We start from the raw sequence: 21716 nt of genomic DNA, 5'->3' as shown, positions 1-21716 counted from the left end.
GCTAAGCCCCGCCTCCTTAAAATCTGCCAGATCATTTTTGTTGCCTCTTGTGATGTCACAGGAGTCAGAAATAAGTATAACAATACACAATGCTATGCAACTTGCCGTAACTATGTGCCATTGCTAGCAATCACAAGTCTTCATACAATACCACATCGCAACCATTCAAACTTTCACATTTACTGCTTGTCAAAAATGTTTTGTTTTTTTTAAAAAAGGTTATAAGGTGGTAATGTATGAAGACTTGTGATGCCATTCTTAGCAATGGCACATATACATGTCTGGCTTATTTCTGTCTCCTGTGACATCATGAGAGGCAAAAGTGATGTAGCCGATGTTAAGGAGGTGGGGCTAATTACACTGCAGATAAATGCAAGAAAAATGAAATAAAACATATTGAAATTATATGATGCACATTTCAACTCTAAAGGTAATGATTTGGTGAAGTAAAGACTAATGCACATTAACAGAAAATAACATTATGCATTTGCATGTCAGGAGACCTTCCACTTCATTAAGAATCTAAATATATATGATCGGTTTTCAGTTCAGATTTCATGATTTCACAAAGTTCAGTCTTTGTTTCTTTTCCAGATCTCGATCTATGATGATACAGTGGCAATTATTACCTCGGTTTAACAGACTTTAATTCACATGAAATCAGTGTTAACTGCAACAGCTTTCATTTATCTTTAAATTGACACCGTATTCTATGGAGGGCAAATATAATCATGATATTACTTATTGCAATACATGTAACGATACAAGGCTTATAGAGATAACATGTCAAGGGGTTCCCCATGAAACACTATCGCATACACTGACAGCACATAAGGCTACACAGCTCAGATTTCTGCAAACCTAAAAAAGTTACTCAAACCCTTGAATACTACTACTACTACTAATGCTACTACTACTACTACTACTACTACTACTACTACTACTACTACTACTACTACTACTACTACTACCACCACCATCACTACTACTACTACTACTACTAGTACTACTACATGTACTTCTACTGTACTTCCTTTTGTTTTTCCTTTACATCCCCACTTTTTCACAACTTGAAAATTCAGAAGGGATGGTCATCGCTCCCCTCCCCGACAGTCGCATCACTCACTTGTGTGGATATTAATTGTGACTACCGACCCCAACTACTAATGCTGCAACTACTACTACATGTACCACACCCATCACTACTACTACTACTTCTACTTACTACTTACTACTACCTCCTGCTGCTGCTGCTGCTGCTGCTGCTACCAGGCGCGCCGGAACACTTTCAGTTTTAGGGGGGCAAAATTCCGAAGGGGGCACAATATTTTGACAGCGTGAGATACCGAAGCGATCGAGCGGGAGAGGGTGTGGGACCCCCACGGTAAGGACTTTGTGTAAAAATGGAGTATAAAAGTTGCCTTTCTAAGAGTATTAAAAAATAAATTTCTTGAGAATTAAAAACAGAATTCACTACGAAAGACTATACCGGTACTCATAATTTATGAGAACCTATGTAATCTACACGCAAAACGATCGCTTCAGAATGTGGTTTTCATGTCTGATCAATTAAATTACGTATTACGCTAATTGACTCAAAATACCAGAAATTACATTTTTCATGCAATATCCTTTTAGAAACATTTATTTATGTACATTTACATACACGGACGACGCAAGAGAGCACAATCATCATAAGTTTCAAGTAATTCCTGTCAGAACAAGGAGTGTATTAAGCAGAAGAAGCATAACAACAGAACAAAAGAAATTCTAATGAATGTCTTTTCAAATTCAAAATGTCATACTGTTCTGACGTGGCAGACGTCGATAAGCATTTAAATCCCCATTCTATGCAAATCATTTCTGACATCAGCATTGGAGATAGTCCCTGATTATCCATGCATGGGCAATACGCTTCATATTTTGTAAATGGAGGAAAAAGAAATATGACAAGCTTAATTGTCTAACAATTTAAAACTTTTTTGAAAATCATTAAAGTTTAAAACATTACTCGATTTATGTGTTTCCTTTTGCATGTAGTGTATGGCTGGGAAGCATTTTTTGATGACTCCTTCAAAATCTTCTTTTTTCTTTATATATTTTCTGGGGAAAATGTGACCATAACTAGGAAATGATGAATATCAAATTCCAGGAAATATTCATTTGTAAATAATCATGAACTGATAATGTACATTATGTAACATTATTTAGAAGAAAGCAATTACATTCCAATAGCGGATGTGGTTGACGGTACACCATGTGGAGTTTTCGAAAAAGTGGATAGAGGAAGAAGTGAAAATGATAGGGGAAGAAGTGGACAGGTTTCTGGGCTTGACAGCTATGACATAGATTCCATATGTTGCTCGAGTAACTAGCGTTCACGCGCGTTAGTGATATCGGGTACGGTCTGAGCGACCGCGCCTTTGTTAGCCGACACAGCCAGCATGCATTGGTGAATCACTTTCAATTTGCCATTCGGTTTTAGTCTGAAATGTATTCATTAAAAGGTTAAACGTTATCACACTGTAATAAGATGGAAAAGGGGCTTATCAAAGGTATGTTTCACAGAGGGACATGTTCGTCAAAAGACGTGAGGCTTACTATGATATGTAATTGCCCCATCAGGGGCGAAATTTTTTCATTTTTGACAGTGGAAATGACAGGTTTTAGGCGGAAATGACAATTTTTAGGCAGAAAACTGCCTTCATCGTTTACTTTTGTCCTTAAATAATTTTTCTACTTTTAGGGGGCACATTGGGGGGCAAAATCTTGTTTGCCCCCCAAAATTTTTATTAGGGGGGGCAAGTGCCCCCCCTGCCCCCCCCCCCCGATTCCGGCGCCCTTGACTACTCCTACTACCACAATTACTACTAATTCTGCTACTACTACTACTACTACTACTACTACTACTACTACTACTTCTACTACTACTTCTACATCTACTTCTACTGCTACTACTACTTCTACTATTTCTTCTACTTCTACTACTAATATATAATAATTTTTTTATATATATATCACATTATCATTTAGCAATAAAATTTTTCTGGGCTTCCTGTGGACATTTTTATATACTCCTTCCTTCCTTTTGTTTTTCCTTTACATGTATATCCCCACTTTTTTCACAACTTGAAAATTCAGAAGGGATGGTCAACGCTCCCCCCGACAGTCGCACCACTTAGGGGTATGGATATTAATTGTGACCACCGACCTCAAAACCAACAATAAGTCGCCCAAAATGAATTTTGAGATTTTAATCTAGTTTGAAAAAGCACAGCCATAGCTTTAAAATGATAGTTTGTCTAAATTGATCAACAATAACCCACTGAAATACTTGATTGAATGCAGAAGAAACAAAGCATGAGCTTCAGAAAATAAGGAAAAAACAACATTTGAAGATTGTGTTCACTCAATCATGAGATGTGCACACTGTGTACAGTAGTTTCAATTAAACTTCAAAGCAGTCCACAAAAACTAGCGTCAAACAAACTCTTGTAACTTGCCTTCTAACTGAGTTTTCAATTTGAATTTTTTACACCATAAAGAAGAATAAATACTCCTTCAGATAAGCTAATTTTTTAATTCTGGCTTTTTGAAGACCAATTTACTATTTTGACTATTACAGAGAACCTTCCCTGGCGACTTATTGGTGGTTTTGGGGTGGCTGGGCACAACTGTAAAATGACAGAGCTGCGAAAACCAAACAACTTCATATCAATACTCACGGCCACGGAGAAAGACGTCCGCTGCAGATTCCAGCCCAGCAGCCGTCATGGCGCTACGTAATTTATCCACCTGATCTCCCGGTCTGTTCCGTCGTCTCCAGTCCCGGAGCATCTCCTCGAACCCCGATTTTGAGACGCTGTTGAAGGTCGCATCCCGTCTGTTGAGGAACTGCTCAATGGCCGTATGCGTGAAGCCGAGCTGGTACCCTAGACCCTGCACCTCATTGGGTACGGAGAGGATGTTTGTCAAGGTTTTGAGCTGCGTGTCCGAAGCATAGTGCTGATGTCCTTGCCTGAACAACAACAGAATGTAAATAAGAAAGTTGAGACAAGGAATAACCCTGATAGGCCTTTGTCAATTCCCACCACGTTATGATTTCGAACTGAATATGTTTCATTTTAATGTTTTTTATTGTATATATCTATCTGCATACGAATTTGTACTTGTCTTTTTAATCAGATGTGGAAATGAATTTGAATTTGAATTGAATCTCATCAATTCATTCAATTTCAATTTTTGTCTGTGATATACAATACACACATGACGGGGTAGGAATTAATTTTCATTTTAGGGACTATTTTCTTTGTCACATTAAGGTACTTGATGTATTTTTTAAGAATTTCTATGAAGGGTTACTTTTTTCGCTCAACGAGCAATTATGATATAAAAGCATAAAAGTATCTCAATATGTAGTTTTGAATATTGTTTGAGGCAGATATTGGGGCAACAGTAGACAAAGATTCTGCAGTGTTAAATAAATTCAAATTTAACAAAATGAATTGCATACATTTTAGTATATATTTTTCACAGGGTCTCTTAAAATCACATGACAATTTAGATTTCAAATTGAAAATCTACAAACATGAACGAGATAAAATAAACTGGTGATGTACACATAAATTCACCTTATTTCTGCGATAAAATTTCCTGGAATTCGAGAAGAAGAGAGAATTCACAGAAAACACATTTTTTTCAGGCCAAATATATTGAATGACCAAAACTAAAATGAAAATCATGAAAATTGAAGCATAAATCAATAAGACAAAGCCATGCATCAGTGAAAAACCTGCTGTTCAAACCTGTTAGCATGGCTTAGAGCATGTGTTTAATCTACAGTGCAGTATACATGTATATCATGGAAGATTACACTTTTCTAATGTCACTATGTGCAATTGCCCTATCATACTAGTATCAGGGGGAATAAATACACTGGGTCTGGGGGCGATATAGCCCCCGAAATGCCCAAAAGAGCCCTGGAAAAAAAAAAGAGCCTTGGAAATCCCCATTCATTGTAATGTTAATGTTATCCAATGTTGCAGATTTAGGCAGTAAGTTAAAGTAACCCTTGAAAATAGAAAATGATATTTTGCCTGTTTGTTTGTATAATTGATGTCACCATAGAACATGGGTTCGAAGTTCAGAGCACAGAGAAACATGGGATTAGTATAAGACAACAAAAATCTGGATTTTTAGTTCAATTACTTGGTTTCACTTACTCATCAGTCACATGAACTCCATAATCCGGTTCAACTGTTACAAATGAAATTATGGGAAATATAAAAAAACAATTAGCAAATCCAAGAGATTATTTTGGTATGATTCAGATTCAGATATTTTTTCATTGTCCATTATGCAATCATGCAATGCAGGAACTGTCTTTAGATTCAGTAAAGGGTAATAAATGAAAGGGCGGAAATCTCTCCCCAAAGGTAGGGGGGTCCAAGGGCTGGAGAATTTGACAAGCAAAAAAAAAAGTTTATCACCCCAAATGTCAGGTATTTCCACCAAAATAAATTTGACAAGCAAAAAAAAAGAAAAGAAAAAAAAAAAGTTTCGTCCAAAATACATGTTTTATTTCGATTTTGAACGATGTATTTCTTTCCATCATAAAAGACCAAAAATGGTAGGGGGAACATTTGATAGTGTGTCCCCCCTACTATTTTGGGTAATCCCCCCTGGGATTTCCGCCCATGAATAAATGTGAACTATTGCAATATTACAAAGGCGTAGTAGTCACTGAATTGAATGCATTTTTTGCCCATTAGAATTCAAGTATACTGCCTTTTTCTGACTGTTAGGATTAAAATATAAATTTAGCACCATACAGTATCTCGGTACTGTTTCTAAATCTATTTAAAAAGGCAATTTGAGCACTGACTTTACATATCTAGTATTAGGATGTTGGAAAGCTACTGACGAAGATTATATCCTGAAATTTTCAGCCCACCGTTGCTTGAGGAGGTGTGCTAGATTCCTTGCTGAAATTTTGCTAGTGACGCACGTGTGACAAAACTATGATTTTCATGTTATAAATAGGATTTTTCAGAGAAAATTGTTGGATTTTTGGTCCACAGGTTGGCAGCTCTGGAGAGGGGTTCATTTTCAATATATTTGCCTTCTAGAACAGAAAAGTTCTTATAATGATCTTTTGTACCAACCGAAGGACTGTAAACAAAACCAAAATGAAGATTATAATGGAACATAATTAACATAATTATAATGGAGCGTTGTGGCCCAGTGGATAAGTCTTCTGACTTTGAAACAGAGGGTCGTGGGTTCGAATCCCAGCCATGGCGTAATTTCCTTCAGCATGAAATTTACCCACATTGTGCTGCACTCGACCCAGGTGAGGTGAATGGGTACCCGGCAGGATTAATTCCTTGAATGCATGAGCGCTGAGAGGCAGCTCGAGCTAAAGCCGGGGTAATAATAATAATAACAACGCGCCTCGGAATAAAATATTTCTAGATAGATGGCGCTATATAAATGCCTATTATTATTATTTATTAACATGCTGGCTAGCACCAACTACTCTGAAATTCAACGTTTTCTTTTCTAAAATGTAACATATGACCCCTTCCCCCTTCCCCTACAAAAAGAGGAACATATACAAACTACAACAGATAAAAGGTGCAATCAGTAGTTTAAAAAAAAAGAATCTTTTCTTTGATTTACTTGAGACCAAACACTAATCGTTAACAGTTCTTGCATGGCAGATTTTGAACGATAAAACCGAGACACTCTGGATACGATTTGTGCACAAACTCATGTGTGAATCTGCAAATCACTCTCATCATGTCATGCCTTTTCTTCTATTGCTCCACGCCTTTGGAACTCCCTCCCTTCTTCACTTCGTGAAATTGACAGCATAGAACTCATTCAACCGTCTCTCAAAACTCTCTTATTTCGGCAGATATGCAGTGATTGACTTATTGGATGAGCCTGCGCCTATGAATGTTTTTAACAGATATATGGCGCAATATAAAGGCTGTGGATCATTATCATAACTTTTTCATCTCACATCCAATTTTTATGAAGTTGTCAGCTTTATGTATTTTTTCTTTGTTTTAATGTATTAAAAAAAAAGTAAATAACTTGGACTGTAAATAACAAAATAAGCTGTTTTTTCTTGTAAAATAGCCTGCCATCTCAGGTTCGTTTTTTTCTGGAACACACATCACATATCTGCATATTTATTAGAATAGTAATACAATACTCATCATTTGTTTATTTCACCGGTCTATTTATTAATGACCAGGGCCCGTATTCCATAAACGAGATAAGCTTTTTGCTTAAGTTTGAGCAATTTGTCTTAGCATTTTGCTTGTCTAAGAAATCTTTGCTAATGATATTATATAAACTTTAAGACATTTGTCTCAAGTCAGAGGATATGACTAAGCCAAAGTCTCAAATTCTATGCCGTCATGAGAAAATTGCAACGTCGCGCATCTTTTTTCGCGAACCTATAACAACTGCTCCGCGGTAAAAAGTCGTTGCGTTTTATGAGTTAAAGCAAAAATCGCATCATAAGAAATATCAAGATGGAGGCTGAGAAAAAAGGAAGGCCAATTTCACTGAAGGAGAGAAAATAACGCTAATAGCAGAAATAAGAGAAAGGGAAGAAATCTTGAGACCCATGCCTAATTCACTTATCACATTTCAGGATAAAGAAAAGGCGTGGGCCGAAATTGCCTTGAAACTAAAACAATTAAGACAGCTCATAACTGTCTTAAAGTTAGGGCAAAATTCTTAGCCATGTTGAATTTATGGAATACAGACTCTGCAGTTATAAGAAAAGTTGCTTAGCCATTCATCCTACATCTGTCTTAGTTGCGCAAAAACTCTTAGCCAAATTCTAAGACTAAATTCTTTATGGAATACGCGTCTTGGCTAAGAATTATGTCTTAGACAGAAAATAAGACAAAATGCTTAGATTTTTTACCTAAGCATGCTTATCTCGCTTATGGAATACGGGCCCAGTAGACTACCTTTCTCATTATTACTTTCAATCATTCTAAAGTTATATGTAAAACATCAATCAGCTTCTGAATTTCATTATCATTCTATAGAAATTTTGCTAAACATTGGGCTAGATTATATTTTTTGCAATTTGTCTGTTTTCTTAGTTGATATTTGTACGCAGTGCTACATGTGGGGGGGGGGGTGATATGCTTCCGAGCAACAGCTATTTATTATGCTTTTATCACCCCTGACCAGCATCTAGCATCTAGTTTGTTTTTACCATGTATAATGTCATCTACGGTTGTATCATGATTCTATCAAATAAATAATAATAATATAAGGTAGACCCACCTTCTATTGAAGTAATGAGGTTCTGTTCTGCAAGCGTGGATGACCCCTGCTGGATCGAGAAACAAAAGCTCTTCTTTCCATCCTCACATGGAGAGAACTCAAGCTCAAAGCTCAGGATATTGCTTTCCTCCTCTAGTAGATTCTTAACAGAAATCTAAATAATAATAATGATAAAATTTATATTTTATATTGCGCTTAATACAAATATTTCTAAGCACTGCATACTATCAACAGTGCTTTAGCACGGCTATCCTGATCGGACGCTCAAGCATTCAAGGAATTCCTTCCTACTGGGTACCCATTTTCTACACCTGGGTGGAGAGTGGCAAATGTAGATAAGTGCCTTGCCAAAGGAGCAAGTGCTGCTGTGGGATTTGAACCCCGGACCTTGTGGTTCAAAGTCCGGAGACTTATCCATTTATCCACAATACCTCTAAATTGTCAATGAAAGGGCAAGAAATGTCATCGCTTGCTGCAGGGGTGTTGCGAGACAATTGAAATTGCAAATAAAGTTTAGGATACAAAATCAATCATAAGTAATGTAATTCATTGCAAATGTGCTGGTCTCCAGCATCTAATAGACAAGTAAAAGTAGTAGTAATAGTAGTAGTAATAGTGGTAGTAGTACAAGTAGTAGTACATGTAGTACACATGGTAGTGGCAGTGGGAGGAGGAGGAGTACACGGAGGAGGAGGAGGAGGAGGAGGAGGAGGAGGAGTACACGGAGGAGGAGGAGGAGGAGGAGGAGGAGGAGGAGGAGGAGGAGGAGGAGTACACGGAGGAGGAGGAGGAGGAGGAGGAGTACACGTGGTAGTGGGAGGAGGAGGAGGAGTACACGGAGGAGGAGGAGTACACGGAGGAGGAGGAGGAGGAGGAGGAGGAGTACACGGAGGAGGAGGAGGAGGAGGAGTACACGGAGGAGGAGGAGGAGGAGGAGGAGGAGTACACGGAGGAGGAGGAGGAGGAGTACACGGAGGAGGAGGAGGAGGAGGAGGAGGAGGAGGAGGAGGAGGAGGAGGAGTAGTAGTAGTAGTAGTAGTAGTAGTAGTACAATAGCAGAAGTTTAAACATTCCTTTGTTGATATATACCAAACTTAATTATTAGTATATCAAATATGAATGAATATTGCTGGATCATAAGATAATCATGTTTCCACCACCCTCCATCTGATAAGAAAGTTTGTGAACTTGATGTTGATATCACTCTCAACTAAACATTTGCTGCACTGATCTCTTCAGTCCACACAGTAACAATGCAGCGTCATCAATAAATGACCATTCACTTACCGAATACGGAAAAACCCTCGGGGGGGGGGGGGCACTCACATTGACGAGTGGATACCATGCGCGACCCAAAAAACACGTAAAAGGATGTCTTTTTCAAGATAGGGCACGTTACGTACGTAACGTAATAAGGGTGTCAAAAACACTAAAATAATGAAAAAAGGGTATCTATTTTCGATAGGAAAGCTACGTGTTTAGGGTCAAATTTGCGAGGGTATAAAAAATAAAGACTAAAATGTCTTATTAAGGATGTACTTTTTCCCCTAAGAGTCAACACTACGTGTTTTAGAGTACGATTTGCGCTAGTAAACCCAATGATGTAGGTAAAGGTAAAACCGACGACCGACGTCCGTGACATAACATTGAAATATCGCTGTACTTGTTTAGGGGTTCAATTCAGGGAACTCTTGCCAATAGTTTTGTTTTGTTTCCAATACTTGTTAAGGGTAGGGTTTCACACGCCAATACTTGTTATGGGGTGCATTTTCAGAGTAGGGAAAATACGTGTTTTGGGTGCTTTTTGAGACCTCATGGTCGTGCATGGTATCCACTCGTCAATGGAAGTGGCCCCCCCCCCCCCCCGGGGAAAAACCTACAAATAATTTAAGAGTAATGAAAAACCAAAATCATATCTTTCAATTTTAGCTTACATTCACCTGCAAAATGTTGCACTAAGTAGGAACCTTGCAAATTTGGTCTCAAAACCTGCAAGAGAGGAGGGGGGAAAAAGTCCTGAAAAATCACGTCGCAAGCTTGTCAGGTTACAGATTTATTACGCAAAACATCAAGGGGGGGGCATGATGTCCCCCGGGCCTACTAGGATAAATATACCTACCGCTTTTTGTTGGTCTTTGAAGCCGTCACTGAAACATATTGATATATCCATCGTGGTAGATTCCAAGGAGAAGTTGGTAGCCTTCGTTACAGGGCAGAAAGGTTCTGCCAACTGTTCTTCCTCTCCTTCTATGTCCTATAAATGGATAGAAAAGTTTATTTCAATAAAAACTGAAGTAACGCTAATTCAAAGCTTTAAAATACAGTATTTATTATAGTTGAGCCTTCAAATTTTTCTTTAGCTATTATAATAATAATAATATATGCAATTTGTTAGGCGCCATAAACATCTTGTTATAGATGCTCAAGGCGCACAAGTGAAGTGGGGGGGGGGGCAAACAAAATTACAAGTAACAGAAAATCATTGATAATATGAGCTACAGAGGTAAGTTTTTAGCTTCATCTTAAATGTTTCGACACACTTGCTAACCCGGATCTCTTGTGGGAGGGAATTCCATAGTGAGGGCCCCGCGTGGATGCAAGGAGGAAAACAGGACTGCGGACTTATTGGTGATCCAAAAATGTAATGTCCATGAAAGGTAACTGAAAGAATATATGGTACGAAGGGATTTGCTGAATAATATTTATTATAATATGAGAGCTTCTGGCCAGTAACACATGAAATTCAAGAAGAACATTACCTTGATACATCTCTTGTATGGGTGAATGACGTAAACACGCAGTACAGCTTTCCGGGAACTAGGCATGATGATCGGCTGGAAGGCTGCATACCGGAACTGAACTCCAACGAGATTGGTGGATGCCAAGGCCCAGAGTTGAATATGGTTCGTAGTGAATTCCACCTTGTCTTTGGTGAACTGGAAGCCTTTTGATGAATGCAAGAGCAACCTTCTCCGATTGAAGGATCCTTGATAAATGAAATTAAGTTTTTATTAAAAATATTATCTTTATTATAATATCAATAACACTATTATTATCATATCATCATCACCATCCTCCTCCTCATTGCTGTCATTATCTCATTATCATAATCACCATCACCAAAATCATCCTCATGCTCATCAACATCATCAACATCAATAAGAAAGGGTCAATACCTATTCCTGTTTTCGTGTAGAGGATCATCCCAGACCCTTCTCTTCTCTGCTTTGGACCGATGCAGTGCGGAAGCACCACCGTGGCTGGGTTGAGAAGCTCCTGGGTCAAGGAACACTCCACAACCGGCGTGATCAGTACCTCGCCCTCCCGAAGAGGAACCCTTGCGGCGCCCTCGCTTGGCACCCTGATGGTAACCACCGATCTCATTCCCCGGTGAAGCGCCCCGGAAGGGATGGACACCCGGACACCCAGTTCATCCAGCTCGACGACACCTCCTCTATGATCTAAGATGCTGCTTGAGATCAACTCCACAAAGATTGGATCTACCTTGATAGCTGTGAAGGTGAGTCAGGTTAAACAGATATTCAACATGTGAGTTTGGTAAGATCACAAAATTCATTTTAAAAAAAGCTAACAAAATGAGCAATAGCATATCTCTATAATCCCAACATACATGTATTGGACATCCTTTTTATTTTCAAATGGCTCTATTTCAAAACTTGGTTTGTTTTCAAAGTCTACTGCATATAAAGGATTGAGCAGAAACTACATCCATCCAAAAACAGTTCTCCAACTCAAGTTTTGAGGGGCAATAAATTTCTTATTTCTCCATCATCACATGTGAATAGGTATCATCACAAAGCATCCATCCCTCTTTACAACATCAGTCATGCTAATTTTATCATGAAATTCACAGTCATTAAAGAGAGATATTCAATATAAAGTGACAACAAATAAATGTTTCACAATTTGTTTTGGTTTGAGGATGGACTAAGCTTGAATAGCTAATGTACGTTCACACATGACCCTCTTGGTTTTAATTCTCGAAGAAGGCAACCCTGGAGAATTTAAACCCGGAGGCTAATTCCCGAGTTGGGTCACACAGAGTGTTTGGACTCAAGGACAACTATTTGTAGGTAACATATGCTTTTCAGTTCCCTGTATTGAGCGAGTCACAAGAAGTTATTCTTGAAAACATAAAACTCCCAGTGTGTCAACGCGCACTATCTCTCTAGCGGATGTCACCCATCACTTAGGGCTTTAAGTTCATACGACCGGTTTTTCAACTCCAAATGGTCCTTCCAGTCATCAAACCTTCCACTATCCTTGAGGTTAAAGGAGAATGAAGCTCTTGGAGCAAGTTAGCTTTTGTGAAAGCAGAAAAATCAAAGAATGAGATCAACAAAAGTTTGAGTAAAATAGGACTAGCAATAGAAGAGTTATGAGCATTTGAATGTCGAGATCACTAATGCTATGGAGATCCTCCCATCGGCAATGCAACCAAGATCTGTGATGTCACACACGTACAACTCTCCCATTTGGACACTGAAAATATACCCCAAAACATATCTTTTTGCTCATTCTAATCATATGACAAACGATTCATCAATGATATAATGTTGTGAAACCTCTGTACTTGTCATCTCATAAAGAGAACACCTCACCTTGTGATAGACTCTATAAAAGTGAGAATATACGTGAAATAAGTACTAAAGTAATGAGGGAGTTGTACGTGTGTGATATCACAGATCTTGGTCGCATTGCCGATGGGAGGATCTACATGGCACTAGTGATCTCAATATTCAAATGCTCATAACTTTCTTATTATTCATTCAATCTTCCTCAAACTTTCAACAATATGTTTCTTTGATTTTTCTCTTTGATATGGATTCAGCTGGTTTCACGGGTTTCATTCTCCTTTAAGCACTCTGTGTAAAACCAGGGCCCCGTCTTACAAAGAGTTGCGATTGATCCGATCAATCGCAACTATGGACGGCCAGCAACGTCAACATCTATTATGCATGTTTGTTCAAAATATTTTCTAGATATGATATATATTCATACATTAACTGTTTTCTGAACAATTCAGTATGCTTTTCTTTGTTTTCAAAGGACATTTTGCAAATATCCTGTAAAAAAATCATGACGCTGATGGATTTCCATAGAGTTACGATTGATCAGATCAATCTTAACTCTTTGTAAGACGGGGCCCTGGAAATTAACCATCAGTTTAAAATCCTTAGGATTAAAATCCTCAAGAATAAAAACCCTGATGGTCGTGTGTGAATGTAGAAAGTGATGTTGATACACTAATGTATGAAAGTCCACACATGGCGTATTCTCATGTACATAATGAATCAAATGTTTTTCCATCTTTCAAAGAATGAAGTTTTCTAACCATTTTACTCATAAACATTCATTATTTGTATTACATGACACCTAAAAAAAGATCCTTGTCATTTACCTTTTATGAATTTGTATGCAAAAGTGCATGCAGCGCAGTGCTGTCTGTTGATTGTCGTATACATACAACACACCCACTGCAAACACTGCAAAAGTGTTTTACATGTAACGCCGGTGGTCTCGGCAAGCGTGCGATGGACAAAATCATATGGATCCAAAATCGTACAGATGACGACGTCATTGAATGATCGATATCAAATGACAAGGATCTATCTAGGTGTCATATGAAGAACATTATCCATGACAGCTTTATCATTTTTCATGATTTTACCACTGTGACCACTGGCGGATCCAGGGGGGGGGCTCACCCGGCCCGTGCTCCCCCCCTTTTGAGAAGCAAAATTAGAATTTGTGATGTAAAAATGCAGTTAAAACAGAAGTGTGCTCCCCCCTTTGGTTTTTTTTTTTGCTTGTCAAATTTTTCCTCAGAAAAATGTGCCCCCCTCTTGGAAAATCCTGGATTCGCCCCTGACTGTAACAGTCTTTTCATTCTTATTAAAAACAACAATGCTCACTTGCAGCTATGCTCTCCGCTGCATCGTTGAAATGGAAAGCAAGTACGATCTCCAGAAGCCTCACACGGGTGCCGCCTCTACGTAGCCATTCCATAAGCATCTGATGAACAACCGGACGTACGACGTGCATGGGCAAGGTCACCGTCCTGCATATGATGTGCATGATGTCCGCAGAACCGAAGCCAAGGTATGAAGCAAGGTGCAGGAGGTCGGACATAGAAGAAATCTTTTTGTAGAGGTCTTCAAGAGCCTCATCTTGAGGATAACCGATAATGAAATTAAAGAGTAATAGTAATAATAATGATATTTAGTTCTTGTTTACCCTAGTCGTTTTTGCCAACGGAAACATTTTTTTTTCCCTATTTTTCTGATATTTTCAGGGTATTTTTTTAACTGCATATTTCTAAAATATTTTTGTGATAAATACTCTAAAAATAGCATTTTGGTATTTTCCTGGAATGACAAATACAAGGAATATTTTTTCTGTATTTTTTCATCTTCATTATTAGCATTCTTGTCAATTTTAACGATTTTTTAAAAATACCCTAAAAATTGAATCAGCATAATATGAGCTATATAAAAATATAAGAAAAATGTATTTTTATTATAGTATTTTTGGTGGCAAAAATTCATATTTTATTGGACATGACAAAAATGGTCTCAAAATATATTTTAAAGGTATTTTTATTGTATTTTTTTAAACCAAAATACCCTGAAAATATGTTTTCGGGGTGATTTTGGGGGTATTCAAAAAATACTTTTGCAATATTTTTTTTGAGCAGGGTATTAAAATGCATATCATGTACCATTCATCATCTCCAGGTGCTTACCCTGGCTTTGGCCCAGATTCCTTGACAGTGCAAGGAATCCAATCCCCCAGGGGGCCAGTGAAATGTATTACTGTACTGTACGAGTGGCCAAATTATTTCCAAACACCCCCTAAACAAGTTTTTCTCTGTGTGCAAAATTACCTCCTAAACAAGGTTTTCGCGAGCTTCATTAACACATTTTGGCCCCTAAACAAGTTGTCGCCAGTATATGACCCCTAAACAAGTTTTGTCTTCTTGCTAACAATAAATATAGACAAAACTATATTCATGGGTATTGCATACCCCCCTGTGCAGTTAGAGTTAAAATACCACAATCAGGAAGAACCTGAACACTTTTCAGAAACAAGGAGGAAAAAGCCCCGGGGAAAAAGCTTGGGGAAAAAACATACCCTAAACACATTTGGCTAGTCTTAGAAAAAAAAAGCTTTGAAAAAAAAAATATCCGAAATACTTTTAACCCCGCGATTGACCAGTCTTTAAGAACCACCCTTATTTTTGAAAATCTGTGTTTTTGATACCCTTAATGAGTGCACGCACGGCCCACGTCCAAAACTGAAAAAACACCCCTTTAAACACGTTTTTGATCACAAGTGTGTACAGCAATATATATATATATCACATTGGTTGAGTGCAGAACAATGTCATGTGGATCAATTTCTTGCAAAAGGAAATTACATTAAGGCTAGGATTTGAAGCCATGACCGTCTGTTTCAAAGTCCAGAGGCTGATCCACTGGGCAACAGTGCTCCACACAAGTACATGTGATAGTAATTTGGTCTTCAAAAAGTAAACTGCTTGGAAGTTTCATCGAGATCGCACACTGAGCATATCTCACGCTTGAGAGAACTCCAAACTTCAAACCTTTTTTTCTCCTTATTCTTTGAAGCTCTCATTAATCATATACTTGTGTGTAATGTTTTCCATTAATTTTGAGGTGCTATAAATCAGTTTAAAAGCTTAGGGTGTTAGAGACAGTGATTTTCCGTTTAAACAAATGGTCTTTTCCGTTTCTGAAAATCTGTAATTCCGTTTCAACTGGATCTAAAATGGAAATTCCGTTTTGTCACTTAAAATGTACACAGCAAAAACCTGAATTCCGTTTTGCAAAGGTGAATTCCATGAATTTTTACATGAAAAGTATAAGAACTAAACGGAATTTCCGTTTTTATTTACCGGTAAAACAGAAAATCACTGTCCCTCGGGTGTGATTTTTCAAGCTCAATAAAAATCAATTTGAGGCAACTTATTGTATGGTTTGGGAATGCCAGGTCTCATACACATATACCAACCTTTTGGGCTTTGATGAAGATTGTATTCCTTCAGAAGCTCAGTCCTTTTGGTGCCCCTGCCCATTCGATCTAAACCATTCAACGATTCCTCAACCAGCCTTCTTGCGGTGTCACTCAGGGCCGACGGGTCCGGGAGCTCAAGGAATCCGGCGACGACGTCGTCCTCCAGGCAGAGAGCTCTTCCAAGTTCCCAGGCCACTGGCAAACCCTTGACTGCCATTGCGACATTACAAAGCTCCTGTGTCGTTGGGGATCCCCCAGATTTACTGATGTCATCTTTAGAATTAAGCTGATCTGTAATCCAAAAGAAGAAATGTTTTTGTGATTTGACGCTTCCAGGACATCCGGGGGCCATTTCATGGAGCTGTTTGTTTGTTATGCATGTTTTCAGGCACGACTGATGACCTTAAGCTTAAAGCCTATCTTTAGTCTCAGTTAATCCTCGAAAAGTGTATAGAATTAAGATAACTGGCAGTTGCCTATTGATATTCCAACTACTGAGTAATTTATCAAAATAAAAAAGCTATATGTACTTGCCTAAATCTGTGATTCTGATGATCTCCACGAACTCTGCCTCTGTTTTATCGGTGGGTGGATGTTTACCAACACGTTTTGTTGTTACATTTGGCATCTTTTCACGCAAAGTTTCCTCATCTACAAATAAAGATAGATATACAAAAGTTACGAAAATAAATGTGGTAACTAATCTGAGAGTAGATAGCAATATTATCTAATTATAGTAAGTCATTTCACAATTATTATTGCATATGAGATGAAATTGCTTGCCAACACCATTAAAAAAAAAAAAAAATCTGATATATCATTTTAATTGTGAATAAATCATCACTTCATGTCAGATGAGCCTTCACCCAAACCATATCATTTTCATTTACAATCATGGTATATTTTGAAACTTGTTTTGTTTAATCATTGCTTTCAATAATAAAACAAGAGTGTCGCTAAGGCGAGCACATAATACGCCCGTCTGTAACGCGGAAAATGGAGCTATTGGTCAAGCAAGAAAAGTGGAACATGGCGACTTCACCTTTGACCTTCTGACCTCAAAATCAATAGAATTGCTAGGATCTATGCTAGTATCATACACATCAAATTATATGAGCCTAGGTTAAGTTAAACTAAAGTTATCGTGTTTACAAGGACTGCAGAAGGGTAAGATGAAAATATGTCACTGAGACCATGACCTTTTGACCTTAAAATCAATAGGCTTCCTGGGATACATGCTAGTTACATACACACCAAATTATATGAGCCTAGGTTAAGTTAAACTGAAGATATCGCGTTTACAAGACTGCAGAAGGGTAAGATGAAAATATGTCACTGTGACCTTGACCTTTGACCTTTTGACCTCAAAATCAATAGGCTTCCTGGGATCCATGCTAGTATCATACACACCAAATTATATGAGCCAAGGTTAAGTTAAACTGAAGTTATCACGATTACAAGAACTGCAGAAGGGTAAGATGAAAATATGTCACTGTGACCTTGACCTTTGGACCTCAAAATCAATAGGCTTTCTGGGATCCATGCTAGTATCCTACACACCAAATTATATGAGCCTATGTTAAGTTAAATTGAAGTTATCGCGTTTACAAGGAAAAGTTAACGGACGGACGGACAGACATCGAGCGTGATACCATAATACGTCCCGTCGAGACGGGCGTATAAAAAAAACATACACTGTCTACATGGAACTACATAAGGTAACTATGAAATTGAATTCTTTGAGCCTAGAGAAAATTCTTTAAAGCTTTACTTTCCAAAATATGACATTTCTGCAATGAACCGAGTTTCATTTCAGTTATGTTTGTGCGCATCCCTATCTGCGCATATTTTACGCCATGCGCGTTGGCGTCATAATAAGTGAACAGGTGAGTGATCAGCTACAGATATCAGCTGATTTTTCAAATTATTTGCACTCTGACAGCAAATCTTGATGTATTATTTTACGAAGCCATTACATGTAGCTGAAAATAATCTATGGACAAAGTTTGTAAGTGCCTCAACCTCTTTAGAATACTCTGCAGTGCAGCGCAGTATGACTTCGAGTTTGATTAAATAGGATAGTGGTGTAGAATATTTCTTTTTGTAGATACAAGCCTTTTAACACATTTTTTTGTGTTTATATATATATATATATTTACATATACAACTTCCTTAATTTTGATTGACTGAGAAGCACTATTACTATGGCAACGGTCAAATAATCAAAACAGGACATTTCTGATAAAATGCCCGACAAATCCTTTCAAGAAATCCTTCCAAGATTTCTTTGATTTTTTTAGGACACCGTACCCTCTGATTTCACAGATTTTGATGCCGCTTGGGTGGATTTCCAGACAAGTTTCAAAGCCGCTATCGCTTCCGGTCCAGACGGTTGGGATGCCTTCCAGCTGGAGAGCATCTGGATGTTGGCGTCCTTCCGGTTGGCACACGTGCGATGCTGTATGTGTTGTAGTTCTGTCAGATTGAATCCCAACTTCTTACCGATCTCAAAGAACTCCTCCGCTTTGATCCGACGGGCAAGCGCAAGAAGCATCTTGTCCGGAACCTCGCTGTGATGAATACAAAGTGAGCCAATGACAACATCTCGCCCATTACACCTAATTCACACATTCTTCTGTGTAAATTTATAATTCAGTATTTCACTGCTATCATTAAAGGGGAATCCAACCCAAATAAAAACTTGTTTCTAGAGGAAAAAGAAAAATCAGACAAGTTGGTAGGTGAAAGTTTGAACAATATCAGACAAACAATCAGAATTTTTTTTTTTTAAGTTGTAAATATTGGTAATCACTATAAACATGGAGACTTCATATTGGCTGCATATGTGATGTCATAGTGATGTAAGGCAAGGACTACTCTTCCATGTACTCCAATACATAAAATGGCTAAAATGTCATTTTACTCAAAAGTTTTACTTCAAATTACATTTTGCTTTCATGAGGACATAAAACAATGTAGGCCTACTACTTGGGTTATATTTAGATTACTGCCCCAGGGGAATAGGTACTTAAGAGAAAACCACAAATCCCTGATTATTGAATACATGGGCTATGGGAAAGTTGTCCTTGCCCCTTGTCATAATTTACTTACCTAGTTGCCAATTTGAAATCTACATAGGGGCATTTTCACCACAGTTGGACACAGAGGCAAAAAAATCAAGTTGATATTCATGTAAAATGCTTTATGTTTTTTAATAAAACAAGACCTGAAGTTTCTGAGACAAATTGTTTTTCCGACTCTGGCAGCCATTTTTTTTTTCAAAATGGCTGCCAAAGTATGGATACAAATTAGTGTTGAAAATAGTATATTGATACATATTTTGTTTTGACAGATTTTTAAAGAACAGGTTTGATCATGATGTTTTCGCCTGTGATTTAGCTTGCTATTATAACACTTTTTAAAATCCCACAGAAAGAAACACCAGTAATTCATTCATCTGATAAAAAAACATTGATGAAGTATGTGATATGGTATGTAATGTCAGTTACCGAAAACATGAACTTTTTTTTCTCATTTCCTGGAAAAGAGGATATATTACAGTATATGAAACTTGGTAGATTTCCTCTCTAGGTAACACCCCTCCCTTCTACACCAAAATTAAAGATTACCAATTAACAATGAAGCCATAGGGTACCATTAAATATATGTAATGCAGTTACCAAGTGGAAAATATAATGTCAGTTACCATGATAAAACGTTGGTTACCAATATTGAAATGCAAATATGTGGTCAATTTTATGGTGAAGAAATATTGTATACTTGTTATTTAAGTCTTTCACTTTAAAAGTCACACCAGAAGGAGCTTGCTATTGACTTTTAAAAGGTATAGTTCACAAGGAATACTATATGAAATTATGAAGGAAGTTGCATTCCCATCGTGCAAAAAAAAATTACTATGAAATTGTTTTGTACATGCACTTACCAAGTACCTAATTGTTTGTATCAGACAATTTTTTGTTTGGTTTTCGGGGGGGGGGGGGGGTAGGGGGTACTTTTCCCAACCTATTGCCTAAATCTGCAACATTTTTAAAGCTTAACATTGTGATGAAGGGGATTTCCAGGGTCCCTTTTTTAGTTTTTAGGATTCTTTTGAGCATTGCCTCGCTAAAAGTAAATTCCTGGTTTTTATACCTGTTAGTAGTGTGGATGTGTGATACAATTTTGTTTTTGGTTTACAAGTATAGATGAAAAGTGAAATTTGACAGTTCTGATCAATGTTGCATGGATCTACTAAAACTGTGGTGTTTTTTTCTAATTTACAAATAGTTCAGTTTCAGTTAAGAAGCTGGAGTTTATTTTTTGTTGACAGCTTATAAAAGAAATTAGCAAAGAAAATGATTAAACAAATTATGAAGAGAATTGAAATCCGACAGATGTGAACTAGCATTGCTTGCACTGACCAGAATAGAAATCAATAAAACTACATGGCTGCATGAGATTCGGGGGAGGGGTACATGTAGCCTAGGGGAGGAGACCCTTATTCATTTTTGCCTTTTTTGAGGGGAGGGGGAGGTTGGAGAAGGAAAAGGTTTAAAAAGTCAATATAAAACTGATGAATATATCATGGGTGTATAATCAGAAAAATCCATGTGTACAGTCAATGCAATATTAAATTACTATAGGAAAACATGTAGCTGCTATGACCCCACCCCCCCCCCCCCCCCCCCGAGTAAGTTAAACATACATTTCTATCTTTTGATAATTAAAAATGTGAAGTATTATGAAACTTTTATGATTTTAAAAAGCCTTACATATAAGTACCAAGAAAATTATGCCTTTGAAAATCATATAGCACTGGTAAATGTTAATGTGTATTGTCAGTTACCGACAAGTAATGATAAAAATGTTCAAATCAAAGAAAGGAATTAAGAAAAAGAAAAAAATCATTTGTTGTTTTAGAGATAGACACAATGAAAGGTGTGAAAACATAGTGCCGTGTAATGTCAGTTACCGTGAAAATGCCCATAGTCTTAATTTTAAAACAGCCATAACTTTCTTATTGCTTGTCCGATTTCTTTCAAACTTTCACCATTCTGTCTTAATTATTTAATACTTTATCATAATGGTAAGTCTTATGAATATTAATCAAAACATGAATAAATAGATATATGAAAATTAAAATTCCCAGGGTAATGCTCAGAAGGAGGCATTATGCAATTTGAAAGATAATGAGGAAAATCTGAAAATTTGTGTACAAAACAAATGGAGAGTTGTCCACAAAATCAGCCATTTTGAAGCACGTTTGCCAATTTGAGGATCCCCATAGACAGTTCAACAAGAGTTTTCAAACTGCCATAACTCGCTTATTCTATAACCGA

At 37.5% G+C, this 21716-nt stretch overlaps 1 protein-coding gene across 1 annotated transcript in view; it reads right to left on the bottom strand.

Annotated features, from left to right (window-relative positions):
• LOC135157855 (uncharacterized) overlaps window positions 1-21716 on the bottom strand; it is a 49830-nt gene that overhangs the window by 4040 nt on the left and 24074 nt on the right. Inside the window, exons 13-22 of the mRNA XM_064114916.1 lie at window positions 18688-18947; window positions 16912-17028; window positions 16375-16668; window positions 14256-14510; window positions 11496-11831; window positions 11079-11305; window positions 10439-10573; window positions 8320-8473; window positions 5223-5256; window positions 3726-4018 (exon numbers count right to left, since the gene is read on the bottom strand). Coding sequence (XP_063970986.1) covers window positions 3726-4018; window positions 5223-5256; window positions 8320-8473; window positions 10439-10573; window positions 11079-11305; window positions 11496-11831; window positions 14256-14510; window positions 16375-16668; window positions 16912-17028; window positions 18688-18947 — 2105 coding nt within the window. The remainder of the gene's footprint in view (window positions 1-3725; window positions 4019-5222; window positions 5257-8319; window positions 8474-10438; window positions 10574-11078; window positions 11306-11495; window positions 11832-14255; window positions 14511-16374; window positions 16669-16911; window positions 17029-18687; window positions 18948-21716) is intronic.

Source organism: Lytechinus pictus, unplaced genomic scaffold (genome assembly GCF_037042905.1).
Source record: "Lytechinus pictus isolate F3 Inbred unplaced genomic scaffold, Lp3.0 scaffold_20, whole genome shotgun sequence".
Taxonomy (NCBI): Eukaryota; Metazoa; Echinodermata; class Echinoidea; order Temnopleuroida; family Toxopneustidae; genus Lytechinus; species Lytechinus pictus.
This window is presented reverse-complemented; position numbering and strand designations above follow the sequence as displayed.